Here is a 16,819-nt window from a genome sequence, read left to right on the forward strand (position 1 = left end):
AAGCTACATTTACACTTTCTTTTAATACACTTCAGCGCAAAAATACATTCAGCGATGAATGGAACCGTCTTCATATGACTATTATTGCGGAGAAATGACTGAATTCGCAGTTGTTGTTCCCAAAAATATTTTGATTAGCCATTAGTACATTTATTTTTATATTATGATTTATTTTAATATTTAATATTTGTAATGAGCTGTTTGTCAATATTTATCCTCTACCCAGTTTACATTTAGTCATTTAGCAGACGCTTTTATCCCAAGCGACTTACAAATGAGGAAGCAATCAAAAAAAACAACAAAAGAGCAACAATGTGCAAGCGCTATGACAAGTCTTGATTAGCCTAAAGCAGTACACGTAGCAAGGTCGTTGTTTTTTTTAAATAGAAAAAAATTATTACTACTACCCAGTTTTTTTTTTGTTTTTTTTTTGCTGAAATGGGATAAAATTGGTTAAATTTAGATTTATTTTATTTCTTCAAAATGATTAGTTCCTTTATTTCTAAATGCTCCACCCTCACCATTGGCTGTCGTTGTGTTGTGTTCTATAGGGTTTGGGGTGAGACGAGAGATGTTTTCTGTTTTCTCTGTTTTAATTTCCAATTTAATTTCGGTTGGGTAACGTTAGCCTATACGATTATGATGCAATTATATGCAAATTTTTTTTTTTCTTTTGCATAAAAAATTTAAATGTGTAATTTGAAATTATTTTATATTGTGAAATGAGGATTTTATTTTTTTCAAGTAAAAATATTTAAATACGGAGTCATTCTAAAGTCGCCATGCTACGAGAAGCAATATTCCAAAAATGCACATTGCCCTGAAACACATTCACATTTCACATTAATGCAGTTTTACAGTCAAAGTTGTGATCCGGTGTTTTAGCACCATCTGCTGGCCGTCAACAACACATTCCTACAGGGCTTCCTTAGCACCGGCGAGCCACGCTACCTTAGCAACGGCCTGATGTAAACATTGCAGTAAAATCACTACAAGTGCGGCTCGATAATGGAGGGTTGATATGTTTTCATTGTTGAAAGGTATGTTTACACTTAACTGGCATCATGCAGCTGTTGAACTTTATGTTAGAGGTAAACTGATCTGTTGTAGTTGTTGTGGTAAATCATGGAATGTGAAGGAATTTGACTTGGTCACCTCACCTGCTGAGCTCTGACTGTACAGTTGGACACACAAACAGGTCAGGATTTTCTAGAGCAGATAAGCATTAGTAAAAAATTAGGGATGTCTATTTTTGTGAGGTAATTTTTTACAAGTAAGTTGTATGTAAAAGCTGTTTGCAGCATTGCAGCAATTTGAATGTTTTGTCGTTGTTGTTAAGTATTATCTAAGATAGAAATTTAGTAAAATTTTATTGTAATGTTTAGTAACTACAGTTGTAGAAGTTTTAATAAATAATTAGTGGCTAAGTTCTTTACATATTTTGAATGTCCATAAGCCTTTTAAAAATACTGTTTTTAAAGGGATCATGACACAGAATGAAAAGCAGAAACTAACTGGAGACGATGAAATTATAAAAGAGCTGGTGAGTTTTCTATTTTTTCCTCAACTAAAGGAACTTAATGTGCAATTTGCTCTTGTGGTGTGGTTTTCTAATCTAAGGTCTGTGCTGAAGTGTCTCTGGTTTGTATATGTCCTCAGTGTGTGTCTAATGGACTCTGCTATGAGAAGGTGTGTCAGGAGGGGAGTGGTGAAATGGTTCTGGAGATGTTTTTCTCCGGGTTCCCGCGCATGGTGGGTCTCTCTCTTTTCCCTAGATTGTCCAGTCTCACTATTGTAGGCCAGAGCATCAGCTCAATCCAGGGCCTGGAGTATTGCCCACTCCTCAAAGAATTGTGGGTAGTGGAGTGCAAACTGAATGTAAGTTACTGAAAACATTTGGAATGTTTCTAGTTTATTTTTCCGAAAATGTTTTATGGATTTCAAATGTTTATTTTCTTTTGACTGATTTACTCTAATTCAGATGAAAATTAGCAAAGGAATCTACTGTCTGGTATTGTTTGTGTTTTGTAGGAAATCTCTGGCTTACATAACTGTGTGCATCTGCAGAAATTATTTCTGTACGACAACAACGTCCAGCAGATTACAAATATTGAGATGTTGGTCAACCTTCACGTCCTGTGGCTTAATAAGAACCAGATCTCTGACATGCAGGTAGCCTATATTTATGAAATACTGAGATACTGTAAATTAAATTTAAAAAGTATATTATATTTGCGTCTATACCTCTGTTTTACACCTTGTTTTACAGGGATTGAATTCACTTGTAAACCTTAAGGAGTTGAATCTTGCTGATAATGCTGTTGAGACTCTTGGTAGGTCCACTTTTGCAATTTTAGCATTTAATTTTTGTACTATAATACATAGACACTTAAAATTTGTTACCGGATACTCTAATATTTAACATGTTTATTTCTAAGGTCATTGTCTGGATTCCAACATCAATCTCCAAAATCTAAACCTCTCAGGGAACAAAATCAGTTCCTTCAAGGTATGAGAAACATAGCATTATTTGACCTGCTATTTTAATAGCTTATAATAGCAGAGCAATTTCTTTTCATGAATAAGGCATCAATCGTATTGAATTGAATTTAACAGTATTTGCTAAGGCACGCAGCCCTACTATTATTGCTTATTCTTAATTCAGTTTTTAATACCTTACTTTAAAAGTACAGTCATATTTACTGTTGTTAAGTGAAATTTCCTGGGCAAACAGGAATGCACACACACCAGATTTATGTAGTTATTTAATACATTTAAAAACAAAAATTGCTTCAAATTCCTTTAAATAATACAGTAATTGCTTCAAAATTCATGTTTTCATCATGAGTGTTTGTAATTTACATTTTAGAGTAAAATGTCCAACTATTGTTGATTTAAATATGACATTGTTTTACTTACAAATAGGAAACCTCATTATTAAAACCTATAGTGAAATAGTTAGGGAACCAATGACGAATTAGTCTTCCGGGTTTTGATGTCATGGTTGCAGCACTCTTTAGACATTGGACATTTTTACCTCCAAAATTGAATTAATCTGGCTGCAATTTAAGTGTTAAACTTTGAAGCGTAGCTACGTATTTGCTGTGCGTATGGATGATGCCTAAAATCATGTTTTCTCTAATTAGATTGTTGATTGCCCTTTGTGTAGAGCCCATTTTGATGGTTTGATTGTGTCCAAGATTACCGGGTAATAGTTTTCTTCTGGCCTTCACACCATTATTACTGCAGGCCTGTATCTACATGTCATTATTGCGTCCTCCCTCTCCTGCTCACTATAGATCTGATTACTGTTATTTCTGTGCATGCTCTGTACTTTCCCAACTCCCCCAGAGAGACCTGATCATTTCAGGAATTGCACGATTCAAGTTTTTGCTTTTCAGTTCTTATCATTATCATAATGTGGCATCTCTGCCCAAGCAGTTTTCGTTTTCTCTCCTTTACGAAAGGAAAAATAGATACTTTTTCAATAACATAGATAAATATTTCATTTTCAAGGGGTTTGGAGCCTGAATGGGGTGCACATCTCTAAATGGGAGCCTTTGTTATTTTGTGTGAGTCAAGTGATTGAAAGCTCCTCTGTCGCGCTTCGGCACTCTTTGTGTCTGACGGTTCTTCACAGCTCTTTCTGTCTAACACACACAGAATCATGACACAAGCTGATAGGTGTTTGTATGGTGCTTTTTGTGCTGTTCGTCTTTGGGCTCATTGTTCAGGTGAACAGGCTCATATGTGAGGCTATTTTCTCTAATGGGAAACTAATGCACTTCCATTTAATGTTGCAGCAAAATGTTACATTTGTGTATGCGGAAGTTATTTTTTGATGTTACAAAAATAACAAAATCTTAAAATCTAAATATCAATAACAAGCAGCATTTATAGTGCAAACGAATATACCATAAATATGGGCAATAGTAATAGTGATGCTTGAGCTTGAAACATCAATATAAAAATCATTGCAGAATGTCAGGTTTTTTTTGCGTGTTTGTTTGTTATTTGCACAATATGATTTCATATTCATGAATAGTCCTGATCTCTGAAAGAAAAACAAAAATGTATGTAAAATCTGTACAACCCTTGTCTTCCTTATAGGAATTGACCCATCTGGCTCGGCTGCCTCGACTACGGCACCTGAGTCTGAAGGACCCTCAGTCCATTCCAAACCCACTGTGTTTGCTCTATAATTACTACATACACGTCCTATATCACATGCCACACTTGCAGCACCTGGACACATATGACATATCCAGCAAACATCTCAAAGACACTGCAGAGGTGAGAGAATCTCTATTTCATGCATCTGAGAGTGTATCTTTTGTGTTTGAGAATGATGGGAATGTGTGGTTATGCATCAGTCCACAGTGCTGAAGAAAATGATGTATTACACCATGCGGGTACGCTGTGCACAAAGACAGTTTGATGAACTCAAAACTAAGCTCAGGCAGCAGAGGAAAGACCAGATACAACTACCAGAAGAGAGAATACGTGTGCTAACCCACATGCTCAGAAATGTGAGTATACAGTTTGTTTATTTTTTTGTGCCACAATGGTGGTATATTTACATAATAAAGTTATTTATTGTTATAGCTCATAATAACTGATAAAATACTGACTTTGAAATAATGTAAAAGTATATACGTATGTGTATATATCTATACATAAAATTTGAGGAAATTATCATGCAAATTATTATTTTATTTTATATATATATATATATATATATATATATATATATATATATATAGCAATTATTATTTTTAAATGATCATAAATGAAGATTTTTTTTTAAGTATTATTAAATTAAGTCATCCTCAAATTTCATCAAGGCTGGATTATTCCATATTCAACTTCTGGGGACAAATTTGACAAATTAGTCTGTACCCTAAAACACATTCACCCTCTGTGAGCAGATGCAGTGTGAGCTGTCCCATGTACAGTCTGCTGGTAAGAAGTCAGGAGGACCTGAAGACTTGACCTCTGACTTTCATAAAGAGCACAGCCATGAGCAGAGACTGCAGCACAAACTGGATACTCTTAAAGAACCACTGAAGTTCTGGAAGCGGCGCCTGGAGGAGTGAGTGTGCATTTTTATATACGTAAACCTGTGTGCATGATTATTGTCAGGTCTTGCATATGTGTTTTTTTTGTTGTTTTTTTGGCTTAGGGTAGAAGCAGGTCACCAGCATAATGTGGCTTTGGCCTCAGATAGAAGGGATATGATGGTGCACTTTCTGCTATTAGAGCTGGAAACTGTGGGGAACATTCGCTTTGAGGAGGGAAACACCGACGAACCTTGGTACCACATGTATGCATGCAAGATCTTTGTACAAATTCACAACATGCAGGATTACTGATCTAAACTGTTCTCTGTTTCCTCTCTCAGGTTCACATCATGTTATGATCTCTTGCTGTCCCATTTCTGTGCGTGGGATTATAAACCTCACCACATCACTGGCATTAAGATCAATAGAATCATCCGTATCCATAACCGAGCACTGCGGCAACGCTTCCAGGACAAAGTACACTCTCTGCTCTGCAGACAGGAACCTTCACCCTTCTCACAGTGAGTCACTCACACACTTGCTGTGTCTCACAGAGCCAGATTTATCTATATATATAATATATATCCATATATATATATAAATGATCTACTTTGCATCTTATTTTGGCCAGAATAAAACGCACTTAAATAGGAAGAGGCAGTCTGATTACATGCAAAACATATGGTCAGTTTCTTTTTGTTTTTACTCATTGTTTATAGACAGATAAATCTGGTATTCATACCAGAGAAATAGACCACACAGATTATAAATACAAATTATTACAGATACATACAGATTATTGTAAACATGTTTTTTGTCCCATGCAGCAGGTATCAGTATCACGTTCATTACATGCGATTTATGACTAGAGAGACACTGACTGATTAAAAAAACAGAGGCCGTTTGATAGTCTTTCTTTTATATTCATGAATCGGTAATCTATATTCATAGTTCATATCAATTTTTAAGATCATGAGATATGATTCTGACAGCACAGTGTCTGTGAAAGAGTGTCTGTATATGCAGTTTTATCATTTGTGTGTGTGTGTGTGTGTGTGTGTGACAGGAACTATAAACGCTACATGGAGTATCTGTTCTACGTGCCCGATCCAGAACATTCCCATGAACGTGACGAGATACTTCCAATCCTAGAAAATGGTTTTAAAACTGCTGATGCATATAAGGTACAAAACCCATCAAAGCCTGGTGAGGACTGGTTATGAGTTTTTGTTGTTTTTAAATGGACCCATCATCTTGTACATGGATGTGTGTTTCTTGCCTTCAGGCATTAGGCAGAGAGAGAGCCATCCCCCTCTCTAACAGTGTGAGTGTGTCTGATCGACTGCGAATGACATTTATGCAGAAGAAGAGTTGCTCGACATCAGGAAGCAGCCCTGTAGACATTCTTCCCTTCAGACATGGTCTGTATTCACTCAGAACCTTTCATTTAAATTAAATTGAATGTACTGTCAGTCATTTCTACACTACTACTGGCTCCAAACATTAATACAAATATACAAGTTTGGGGATAGTCATTTTTTATTTTTATTTTTTTAAAGAAGTATTTTATTGCTCAAAATACAATATGATCAAAAATACAGTAAAAATGTAATGTTGTAAAATGTTATTACAATTTAAAATAGCTGCTTTCTATTTTAAAATGTAATTTATTCCTGTGATGGCAAAACTGAATTTTCAGCAGCCATTACTCCAATCCGATCCTCTTAATATGCTGATTTGATGCTCAAGAAACATTTCTTACATTTATCAATGTTGAAAATGGTTGTGCTGCTAAATATGTTTGTGGAAAACATGATACATTAGGATTCTTATGTGAATAGGAAGCACAAAATAACAGCTTTTTTTTATATAATTTTCTCTCTAAAAAATGTGTTTGCTTTTGTGCATTTTTGTATGTTTGTAGGTCAGTTGATCATTTCTAAAGTTTTCCTGGGCCGCAGTGCTGCAGTGAAGGAGGGTCTCCCAATAGACTGTGATCATTACCCTAAAGCAAACTCTGTCTACCTCAGTACCTGCTCTAAAGAGCAAAAGCACACAGCACAAACAGCCCCTGGTGAGTAGAGTAGAATGTGTGAACCCATCAGAGAAAAATGTCTTCAGGGCAGTGGCGATCAAAGCAGTAATCTGTGTGTTTTTGTTCATCAGACATGCTGTGTCCCTCCAGCCTGCTGGACAGCTGTGACTGTAAACAGCAGCAGAAACTGTGGTACATGTTTGACAATGAAATGGTGATCCCAGAGTACCTTGTAGACTTTGAATATGTAACACAGGTATATGTGTTTAATAGTATATACCCTCACACATTTACACCATCCTGTTAATCTCATATCAGAGAATAGTAATTAGTAATCAAATCATCTTCATCTTATGACGTCTTCCTCTAGGACACATCTCAGCCCTCTCCAGACTCCCCGTCCAGTTCTCATACATCCCCGGCTGATGCCCCATCTGTGTCCCGAGCTGAACTGGACCTGGATGAGGAGGCATTAAATATGGAACCCATCCTGAAGCCTCACCCCAAGCTGCTCAGTCTAGATGAGAAATCCATACTGACAGTGGCCAGAGCAAACGTCCTTAGTCAGATCACAGTGAGACCTACAATACTTAACATACACAAACCCGTATCTCTGTGATCATTTTATTGACTTATTTCCTGTCATACAGGTGCTGAATCTACATGGCAACAGTCTGAATAAACTACCTGAGATTTCTCGACTCACAGCTCTAAAGCAACTGACACTCAGCTTCAACGAGTTCACTCATCTGGACGATATTTCACATATGGTGATGAGATCATTCTATTCATTCATAACCTTCTTCTAAACATGACCGTATCACAAACATTTAAAGGCAACATGACAAAATTGTCAAAAGTCAAAACTGACCCTATGTACACTTTTAATACAAGTTACTGGTCTTCGTTCACTCTGAAAGGTACAGTATTTTTGGTCTATGTCACTAAGTACCTTTATTTTTAACCACCTGTTATAAAAAACACTTTTAATGATGTAACCAATTAAATGAAGTCCTGTCATTGAATATGAATTTATAACTTGTGACTGTCTTTGTCTCTCATTGTCTCTCTGTCTTTCAATCCTTTAGCCAAACCTGGAGTACCTGGATGTTAGTTTTAACCATATTTCCTCTCTGGAGGGTTTGCGTGGACTTGGTCAACTCATAGAACTGGATCTTCGCTGGAATCATTTGACTCAAATCAGGGATGACATGAATGTTTTGCGTAAACACGCCCCTGCCCTGCTCCGTCTAGACACACGGCACAATCCTTGGCACAGGGTAAAAGTTACCTTACATGATTAAGTTTAATATTAGACAGTAGAAAATGTGAAGCATCATGACAAATGAAGATCGAGCAAGGTCGATATATACACTTCTGTTCAAAAGTTCGGAGTCAGTAAAATTAAAATAAAATAATACTATTTAATTTTGTAGAACGAGTGTGTGCGTATGGTGGTTCTTGGTCGGCTGAAGACCCTCACTTATTTGAATGATGTTTTCGTGATGGAGGAGGAAGCGGCTGCTGCTGTTCAAGTGGCTGCCCGATCTAGAATCAACCAGGTATGAACATTCTGAATGTTATACTCAGTGTTTGTGTCCACGTTTGACCTGGAACTTGTGTGTGTGTTTGCAGGCATCTCTGATGACCCACTCTCGGACTGATAGTGAACGTCCCCGCAGTCTGAGTTTGCTCTCTTCTGCTCACCTGCTCACACAGATCAGCCCGTCTCCATGGAAACACTCGCTAGAGCTTGAGTCAGGCTGGACCACCAAAGTATGACATATAAACTCACATTCTCTCACACAAACAACATTTAAAAGGGTTAATTCACTTACCCTTGTGATTTCTTTGTTTGTTCTGTGAAACACAAAGAAGATATATTGTAGAATGTTACACATCTTATCCTTTCCATTCAGCGTTTTTTTTATGTGATATACAGTATATCCCAAAATTTGCATAAAAATAGGTAGATGGAAACATAGCTAATGATGACATCATTTCTTGGTAGAGCCATGTTTTTAACTGATATACTTTGCCCTTTGCCCTGCGGGGTCAGATCACAGCACTGAATCTTGATGGCCTGCAGTTGACCTGGCTCAGTAATCTTGACCGACTGGTGAATCTTCGCTGGGCTTCATTTGACAATAATGAATTAACTCGAATTGAGTGTCTGGAACACTGCACCCTACTGGAGGAACTTTCCCTTAATAACAACAGTATCAGCAAACTGGAAGGTAGTGCTCCTTCTTTCCCTTTTTCCACTGTATCAGTTTAATATAAAACCAGGGACAAAACTGTGTAATTTAACCTTCAATAGTTCATCACACTGTTTCTTTCTGTGTTCATTGCTGCTCTTGTTTGTTTCGTTTGTGGCAGGTTTGTGTGCGATGCATCGTCTGACTCGTCTGAGCATTAACAGCAACCACTTACATTGTTTAGACGGGGATGTTTTGGACCAGCTACCCAACCTTCACTTCCTGTCTGTAGAGAACAACATCATTTCATCTCTGCATGGGCTTCAAAGGTCAAGGTCCTTATTCGAGCTGTATGTCGGCAATAATGACATCAGCACCACCCGAGACATATACCACTTAAAGGTAAGGAGATTTTATTGATCTGAATATCATTTTGTGCAATTAATGTTTTTTTAAGCATTCATTCAAAGCACTTGTTGATGATAATGCATGTAAAGTGCTGTAGTGTAATGTTAAGTGAATAAAGTGTGGTGGTGATGTAGTGTCTTTTTCTCTCAGGCACTGTCTAGTTTAATTATTCTGGATCTGTATGGGAATCCCCTTGTAAACAAACTGGAGAACTACAGGATCTACATGGTTTTCCATCTGCCTTCACTCAAAGCACTGGATGGAGTAGCTGTGGTAAATATAACTGATGCCTATGTATGGATAGTGTTTGTTTTCGTATGTATGCTACTGTTAAAAAATTATAAAGAAATTTGTACATTTATTCAGCTGCACTTTTACATGCAATGAAAGTGAAAGGGACTGGAGGCTAACTGTTGCCAGAATTTAAATTTTGGGTGAACCATTTGGGTATTTAAGTTTTAAAAAATACAAACGTGTCTGTGCTGTGTAGGAAACGTGTGAATCAGAAACTGCTAAGGACATGTTTGGAGGGCGGCTCAATGCAGATATGGTGGCTGAGAAGCTGGGCCATAACAACTACAGAGACCTGTCAGAACTCAACCTGCAGTCTAGCTCAGTCAGGTTCACATTAACTCTCACTTCAATCCTAGAGTCAGAATTAAACCAACACAGTAGGATTGGATATGTTGCTTCACGCTTTATGATTTCTGTTTTACTCTGTGTTTTAGAATGGTGGATCTTGCTCCTGCTGATTTGTTCAGTAATTTACGCAGTATTAATCTAGATCACAATAACCTCACCTCATTCAGCGGTCTCATCTTCCTGCCCAACATTAAGGTACGTATGAGTTTAGGAAAGAACGTAAATACAACACTTATGTCTGTCTTTGTCTATGTTACTGGTTATGTATACTAACATTATATACTAATGTCCACTATGTGTCTATGTACATATATATGTATGTTTTTGTTTGTGCATGTGGTCTTGCAGGTGTTGTATCTGAACTATAATCACATTGAGTCAATTCTACCATGTCAAAAAGTTCAGAGTCATATGAGCAACAAGCAGATTCTCTATCATAAAGTCAGTTCCAGTGGATATGGGCAGCATAACACCAGGCCCAGCAGGTGCTCACACACACACACACACACTCAACATCACTCTTGTCATAAACTATTGGGGTGATATACTGTAGTTTCTTGTCTAACCACTAGGGAGCATCACAATTAAATATAATAAGAAATTCTCAGACAGTGAGTGTGTTTATAACCAGAGAAAACTCACAGCTTCTTAGACTTCGAAGTTTTGGGAGTAAAAGCCACATTTATTTATAAATTGTATGTACCGCATACAGTATTAATACCGTAAACTATACTCTTCTGGATGACACACACCTCTACATGTGCCTCTCATTTATTTTTTCTCACTTTCCTTTAAAATGTGCTTCTCCTCTCTTCCTTCCTTTGTTTGTAGGGAGGGATTAACTGATAATCTGGAGCCTCTGATGTCCAGTTTGGAGGTTTTGCATTTAGGTTATAATGGTATATCCAACTTGAGCAATCTACAAATCAGCCGACTCAATAACCTCAGAGCGCTGTTCCTACAAGGTATGTACAACCAATGTCCCTTTAAGGCAAGTCATGTCACTTAGCGGCCATCTTTGAAACGCCTCTCAGGCATGCCAGTGCAGCTCCTGTCTCTTTGAAAGGGGAAACATCAAATTCTCCAAAACTGTTCGACAAGTTTAAGATTTAATTTCATATTTGAAATCACCAATCTGGCTACAACCGTATCATAAATGTTGTTTATTTTGCTCAAATAGTGTTTTTTGGGTCTGGGTCTGTTAAAACCTTAGACTGTTAAAACTCAATGGGTTCAGGGGCGGCGAGAGAGACGTAGACTTTACCTGCTGCACTGCAAAAAATGCTTTTCTTACTTAGATTTTTTGTCTTATTTCCAGCCAAAATATCTAAAAATTCTTAAATCAAGTAAAAAATATTATCTTGTTTTCAGAAAAAACTAGTCAAAATTAAGTGAGTTTTTGCTTGAAACAAGCAAAATAATCTGCCAATGGGGTAAGAAAAATAATCTTATATCAAACAGAAAACAAGATTTTCAAGCAAAAACTCACTTAATTTTGACTATTTTTTTTCTGAAAACAAGACAATAATTTTTACTTGTCTAGAAAATCCTTCTTGATTTAAGAATTTTTAGATATTTTAGCTGGAAACAATACAAAAACTCTAAGTAAGAAAAGCATTTTTTAGAGTGTGGTGCCGCTGTTGGACAGTGTTTCTATAGAAAAACAAGTGATTTATATACTTTTTTTTTAACAATATACAAACCAGAATGCGAACATGAAAATGCATATCAATTCAACCTAACCAGCTACCCTCCCACACGTTTTAAAGTTATATTTTGTGATATTGATGTTTTATTTTTGAACTACAATTTTTTTTTCTCATCCAATATTTTGAAGAGCCACTGCCTCCCTTGCCTCCTTGGAGGAAATGCCCCTGGTACAACCTTTCTTGCACAGCTGTTCATCACTGTCTGCAAGCATATCCTCACTGAAATATACAGAAAATATTTATGCTTCAAATAAATGCTGTTCTTTTGAATGTTGTATTCATTAAAGTATTCTGGGGGAAAAATTTACAGTTTTCACAAAAATATTAAGCAGAACAACTTTTCAACATTGATAATAATAAGAAATGTTTCTCGAGCACCAAATCAACATATTAGAACGATTACTGAAGGATCATGTGACACTGAAGCTGAAATATAAGCTTTGCCATCACAGGAATAAATTATATTTTAAAATATATATATATAATTTTTTTTTTATAATATTATCCAATATTACTATTTTTGATCAAATAAATGCAGCCTGGGTGAGAATAAGAGATTTCTTTTAAAAACATTAAACAATACTGTATATATATTCTTTAATATGATCTTCTCTAAGTGTCTTCTCTTTTTCTCTAAGGGAATGATATCAGTCAGGTAGATGGATTGGATGGTTTGCGGCGACTACGTGAGTTGGTTCTGGATCGAAATCGAATTAAATCTTTGAGTGAGAACTCATTCTGTGGACAGGGAGTTCTGCTGGATTTGCGCCTGGCAGAGAATCGCATTCGTGAGCTGAACCACCTTCAGCCTCTCACTGAGCTCCGGAGACTGTTCTTAGACATGAACAAAATACTGGTACACAATAAAACCTACACAAAAACCTTCCTAACAATACAGGTACACATTAAACATGTACACAGAGTTTCATCCTTGACTGTAAAGCTCCACAAAGGACAAAAACAGTGACTTTTCCAAGCTTCTGGTGGGAAACAGACTATAATTTATTATATGCTGGAACAATATGGAAATTATCCCTTTCATTTATCATTTAACCAATTGTAAATGTCCTCACTAATAATGAAAACATTTGGTATTTATGTCATGGCATATTTCTTGAGCAAATACATACAAGCAGTTTGGTTCACATTCACACAGGTCTTTCAGATATAGTTAATCTTATGATAGGTATAATTTACCATATTAACAAGATATATTTAAGTGTTGTAGGTCAGGCTATATATAGAATCTACCAAGAAAATTAGGAACACAGTTACTCTCAATCCTACTTAGAGTGTGTGTATGTTTGAGTACTTGAGGCTTGCTTTTATTATTCACCCCTCCATTCTCATCTATCTGTATGTGTGTAGCTGCAGTTTTACTGAAATTACTAAATTACAGTAATTGAGTCACTTAGTGTGTTTGTATTAGTGTTGTTAGTCCCTGTGAGAGCTCTGCCTTTTGCCTGCCCCTGAATATAGAGTAATTACAGACAGCCATTACTGCACCAGCACAGCAGCCCAAGGGGACAATTAAGCAGTATTTACATTGATTGAAGGTCAGAGGTGTGTGTGTGTGTGTGTTCTTGAGACTCACTGATCTTTTTGATTCACCTCCTCGTTCCTTTATCTTTGTGGAAATCATGAAATGTTAAGAAAAACCTTTAATTTGATGTTTCTTGTGTCCTGCCCATTTTCTAATCATAATTATTTTTTTTCATTGTTTATTTCCCTCTTCGTATGCCTGTTTATTTGAAACATTTTAATACAGTAAACATATGAGCTAACATGACATTAACAACTGTTAAAAATATTTGAGCTGAAGATATACTTACTATAGTCAAATAAGGAAGCCTAAAAGAACAGTTGCTCTGCAGATTTTGCAGGCAATTTCATTCATTTGGGAGTTTTGCATGAGGGCACAAAAGGTCTTGAAGCAAATTTTGCTCATGTTCAAGTTGATCATGCAAATTCGCCATGCTGACCAACAGAAAACTAAAGCTAAACTGACAAACTGAAAAATTGTCAATTTTTTGGCCACAAAATTTCGCATAGATTTTGCAAATCTGACACCTTTTAAGATGATAAAAGGTTAAAAATGCAGGTGCCACATTCTTAGAAATGTAATTTTTGTATTCATATTGGTTTTATACTTAAAAAAAAAAGATTTAATGACAAATCTAAAATATTGAGTTGTGTAACCATCAAGCAAAAAGTAATAAAAGATGTCCACATATTTCAAAATAAACAGTTTTCATCACTGATAATATTAAGAAATGCTTCTTCACCAAAGATTGGAGTAATGGCTACTAAAAAATCAGCTTTGCCATCACAGGAATAAATTACATAAAAAATATACTAATATAGGAAACAATTATTAAATTGTTATAATATTTCAGAATGTTTTTACAGTTTTTTTGATCAAACAAATGCACCCTTGGTGAGTACAAGAGAGTACGTTCAAAAACAACAACAAAAAATCCTACTACCCAAACTTGTGTATATAAAAATTATATATGTATATAAAAGCATACAGTTGTCAATGTGTTTCTTTTTTGTAAGTGTCTAAATGCAGTATGTATATCAAAGCATATTTATGACCTAATATGTCTTTTGTTTGTGTTACAGGACATTTCAGAGCTGGAGAAACTGGAGGTGCTTCCTTCCCTCATGGAACTGTCTTTAGTGGGCAACCCAGTGAGTCACTCAAACACACACACACACACACACACACAATGCTCTAGATGAAGAGATTTCAAACTGAGACCTTGGCTCAACTGTAAACTATCCGTGATTACAGACAAATCCTTACATACACACACTCACTCTCTGGTTCTGAATAAATACAGTGTGTTTTGTCCTCTTTACTAGGCTGAATATCCCTTAATTAGACATAATATTCTGCACTACAGCATACCAAGTGTGTGTGTTGCAGGTGGCACGGCGATCACTGCACAGACCGGCAGTGGTACTGTATCTGTCTACACTGCAGGTTCTGGATGGCATGACAGTCACCCTGGAAGAAAGAACCAGAGCAGAGATTTTAAATAATGAAGCACAGGTAGCTCACACTTACTATCCAGATCAAATTAATGGGTCAGATACAACTTATACTGCAGAGACAGTTACCTTGTGCATGTGTGTAGGGTTCTAGTTCAGGTGGTGAAGTGACTTTACCCGGTTTGGTACCATTGGTGGCCAGACCGGCTCCTTTAAGAGGTGCAGGAATACACTCACTTGTACCTGATCAGCATGACGACACACATGATACCAGCAGATGTATGTATACATACAGTACAGACACACACCAGATGTGTATGTTAAACACAAACGCACACCATGAATACATTTTTGTGTGTGTTTTTAGATAGGAAGCAGAAAGCAGTTGTCTCGCTTTTGCATGGAGTTCAGAGTGACTTCAACTTCAAGCAGATCAGAGGATCTTCCAGCCACTACATGACAGCGCTGCAGCAGACCGGATACAGATTTCTCTCTACTTTCCCTAACGCTGATCCTGAGACCAGGTCTTTACAGACACACACGCATGTACAGTATAGGTCTTTATGTGATGTTGAAGGATAGAAAGTATATTAACCCTCATGTTGTGTTCTTGTCAATTTCACATGGAGAGGATTTTCTTTTCCTAAAAATGCTATTTAATGTTATCACATTAGACTAAAACTTACTGACTTTGCTCACACAGGGTATAACATAACCACAATTCTTGAAATGTTTTTGCTAAATATATTTTTTAAATAATTTTTGAACTGATTGGTCCTAGTCCTCATTGATCTGAGCTTATGCACTTCACTTTAAGTGCATGTTGCTAAAATGATCCACAAATAGTGCTTTTTCACTCAAAAACTGAGATGCATAAGCTTCAATCAATGAGGCCCATGACCAGTCAGTTCCAAAAAGAAACACAAAACCTGTGCTAATTGAAAGAAAACAAGCTGACAACAAGATTGAATCCAAGGATAGTTTACAAGCCATTTTTAAATGGTTGGTCATTTTTGACTGTGAACACCAGATTAGGTAAAGGATTTTCAGCCCAACACAAGGGGTAATCTTGATATTCTCCACAGGTACCAGTGTCACAGTGTACCCAGACCTCCTCCTCCTCCTCCTCCTCCTCCTCCTCCTCCTCTGTAATGCAGAGTCATAGACGCACTATGTGTGTCAAGAATTTCAGCTCTGGTCTTGTGTGTTGTTTTTTGTCTTAGATAGGACTTAAATTGACTATTTATTTATTTGAAATTGTGTCAATATCAAAGATATTAAATCAATGTATATTTTCTATTGGAGTCTTTGAGTGATGTCCTTTATCTTAAGTCTTTATCCGTGCAGCATTCTCACTCTCCATGAGGTTTGTTTTTATTTTTATTTTTTTAAATGTATTTGATAGTTATGAAGTCACTTCAAATATAAAAGTACAAACACAATATTTGTCAAAAACATTTTTCTTGAAAACGCAAATGTTTTGGCCTGTAGTTGCAAAACTTGTCCATTGAGGGGTCCCAGTGGGCTGGTTTGGTTTTTAATTTATTCTTAGCCTCAGTGGAACTGGTTGGAACATTTAAACATATAAAATATTACAGTACTAAAAAAATGTAATTGTAATGTATGTTCTCAATTATTATTATTATTTTTATAATAATAATAATAATTATTATTATGATTTGTTTTAATGTACTCTATAGAGAATAATGAGAAATTATTGGTTTTGTTATTATTGTTGTTGTTAGTATAATACATAATTGTACACTAGCA

The 16,819-nt window shown here is 36.2% G+C and overlaps 1 protein-coding gene across 1 annotated transcript; it reads left to right on the forward strand.

Moving 5' to 3' along the window:
• Nucleotides 1-954: 954 nt before the first annotated feature.
• On the forward strand, nt 955-16,346 carry LOC306881977 (leucine-rich repeat-containing protein 9-like). The gene is made up of 33 exons (XM_079436380.1): nt 955-1,040; nt 1,482-1,543; nt 1,660-1,878; nt 2,032-2,172; nt 2,270-2,333; nt 2,439-2,509; nt 4,111-4,293; nt 4,374-4,529; nt 4,929-5,092; nt 5,183-5,314; nt 5,402-5,581; nt 6,127-6,244; nt 6,346-6,481; nt 6,985-7,134; nt 7,227-7,351; nt 7,466-7,669; nt 7,746-7,865; nt 8,184-8,375; nt 8,532-8,657; nt 8,731-8,871; nt 9,155-9,332; nt 9,475-9,695; nt 9,852-9,974; nt 10,192-10,322; nt 10,430-10,538; nt 10,692-10,828; nt 11,175-11,308; nt 12,691-12,908; nt 14,678-14,746; nt 14,985-15,110; nt 15,196-15,328; nt 15,417-15,573; nt 16,135-16,346. Exons 1-33 carry the CDS (start codon nt 1,022-1,024, stop codon nt 16,199-16,201), a joined length of 4,506 nt encoding a protein of 1,501 aa, XP_079292506.1. The 5' UTR covers nt 955-1,021; the 3' UTR covers nt 16,202-16,346.
• Nucleotides 16,347-16,819: the final 473 nt, after the last annotated feature.

This window comes from Barbus barbus (genome assembly GCF_936440315.1).
Source record: "Barbus barbus genome assembly, chromosome: 16".
Lineage (NCBI taxonomy): Eukaryota > Metazoa > Chordata > Actinopteri > Cypriniformes > Cyprinidae > Barbus > Barbus barbus.

Bases quoted from the DNA above. Each gene is read 5' to 3' on its own strand.
- LOC306881977 (XM_079436380.1), top strand. The intron at 8,376-8,531 runs GTAAAAGTTACC...TTAATTTTGTAG, and splicing joins GGCACAATCCTTGGCACAGG to AACGAGTGTGTGCGTATGGT. The intron at 12,909-14,677 runs GTACACAATAAA...TTTGTGTTACAG, and splicing joins TAGACATGAACAAAATACTG to GACATTTCAGAGCTGGAGAA.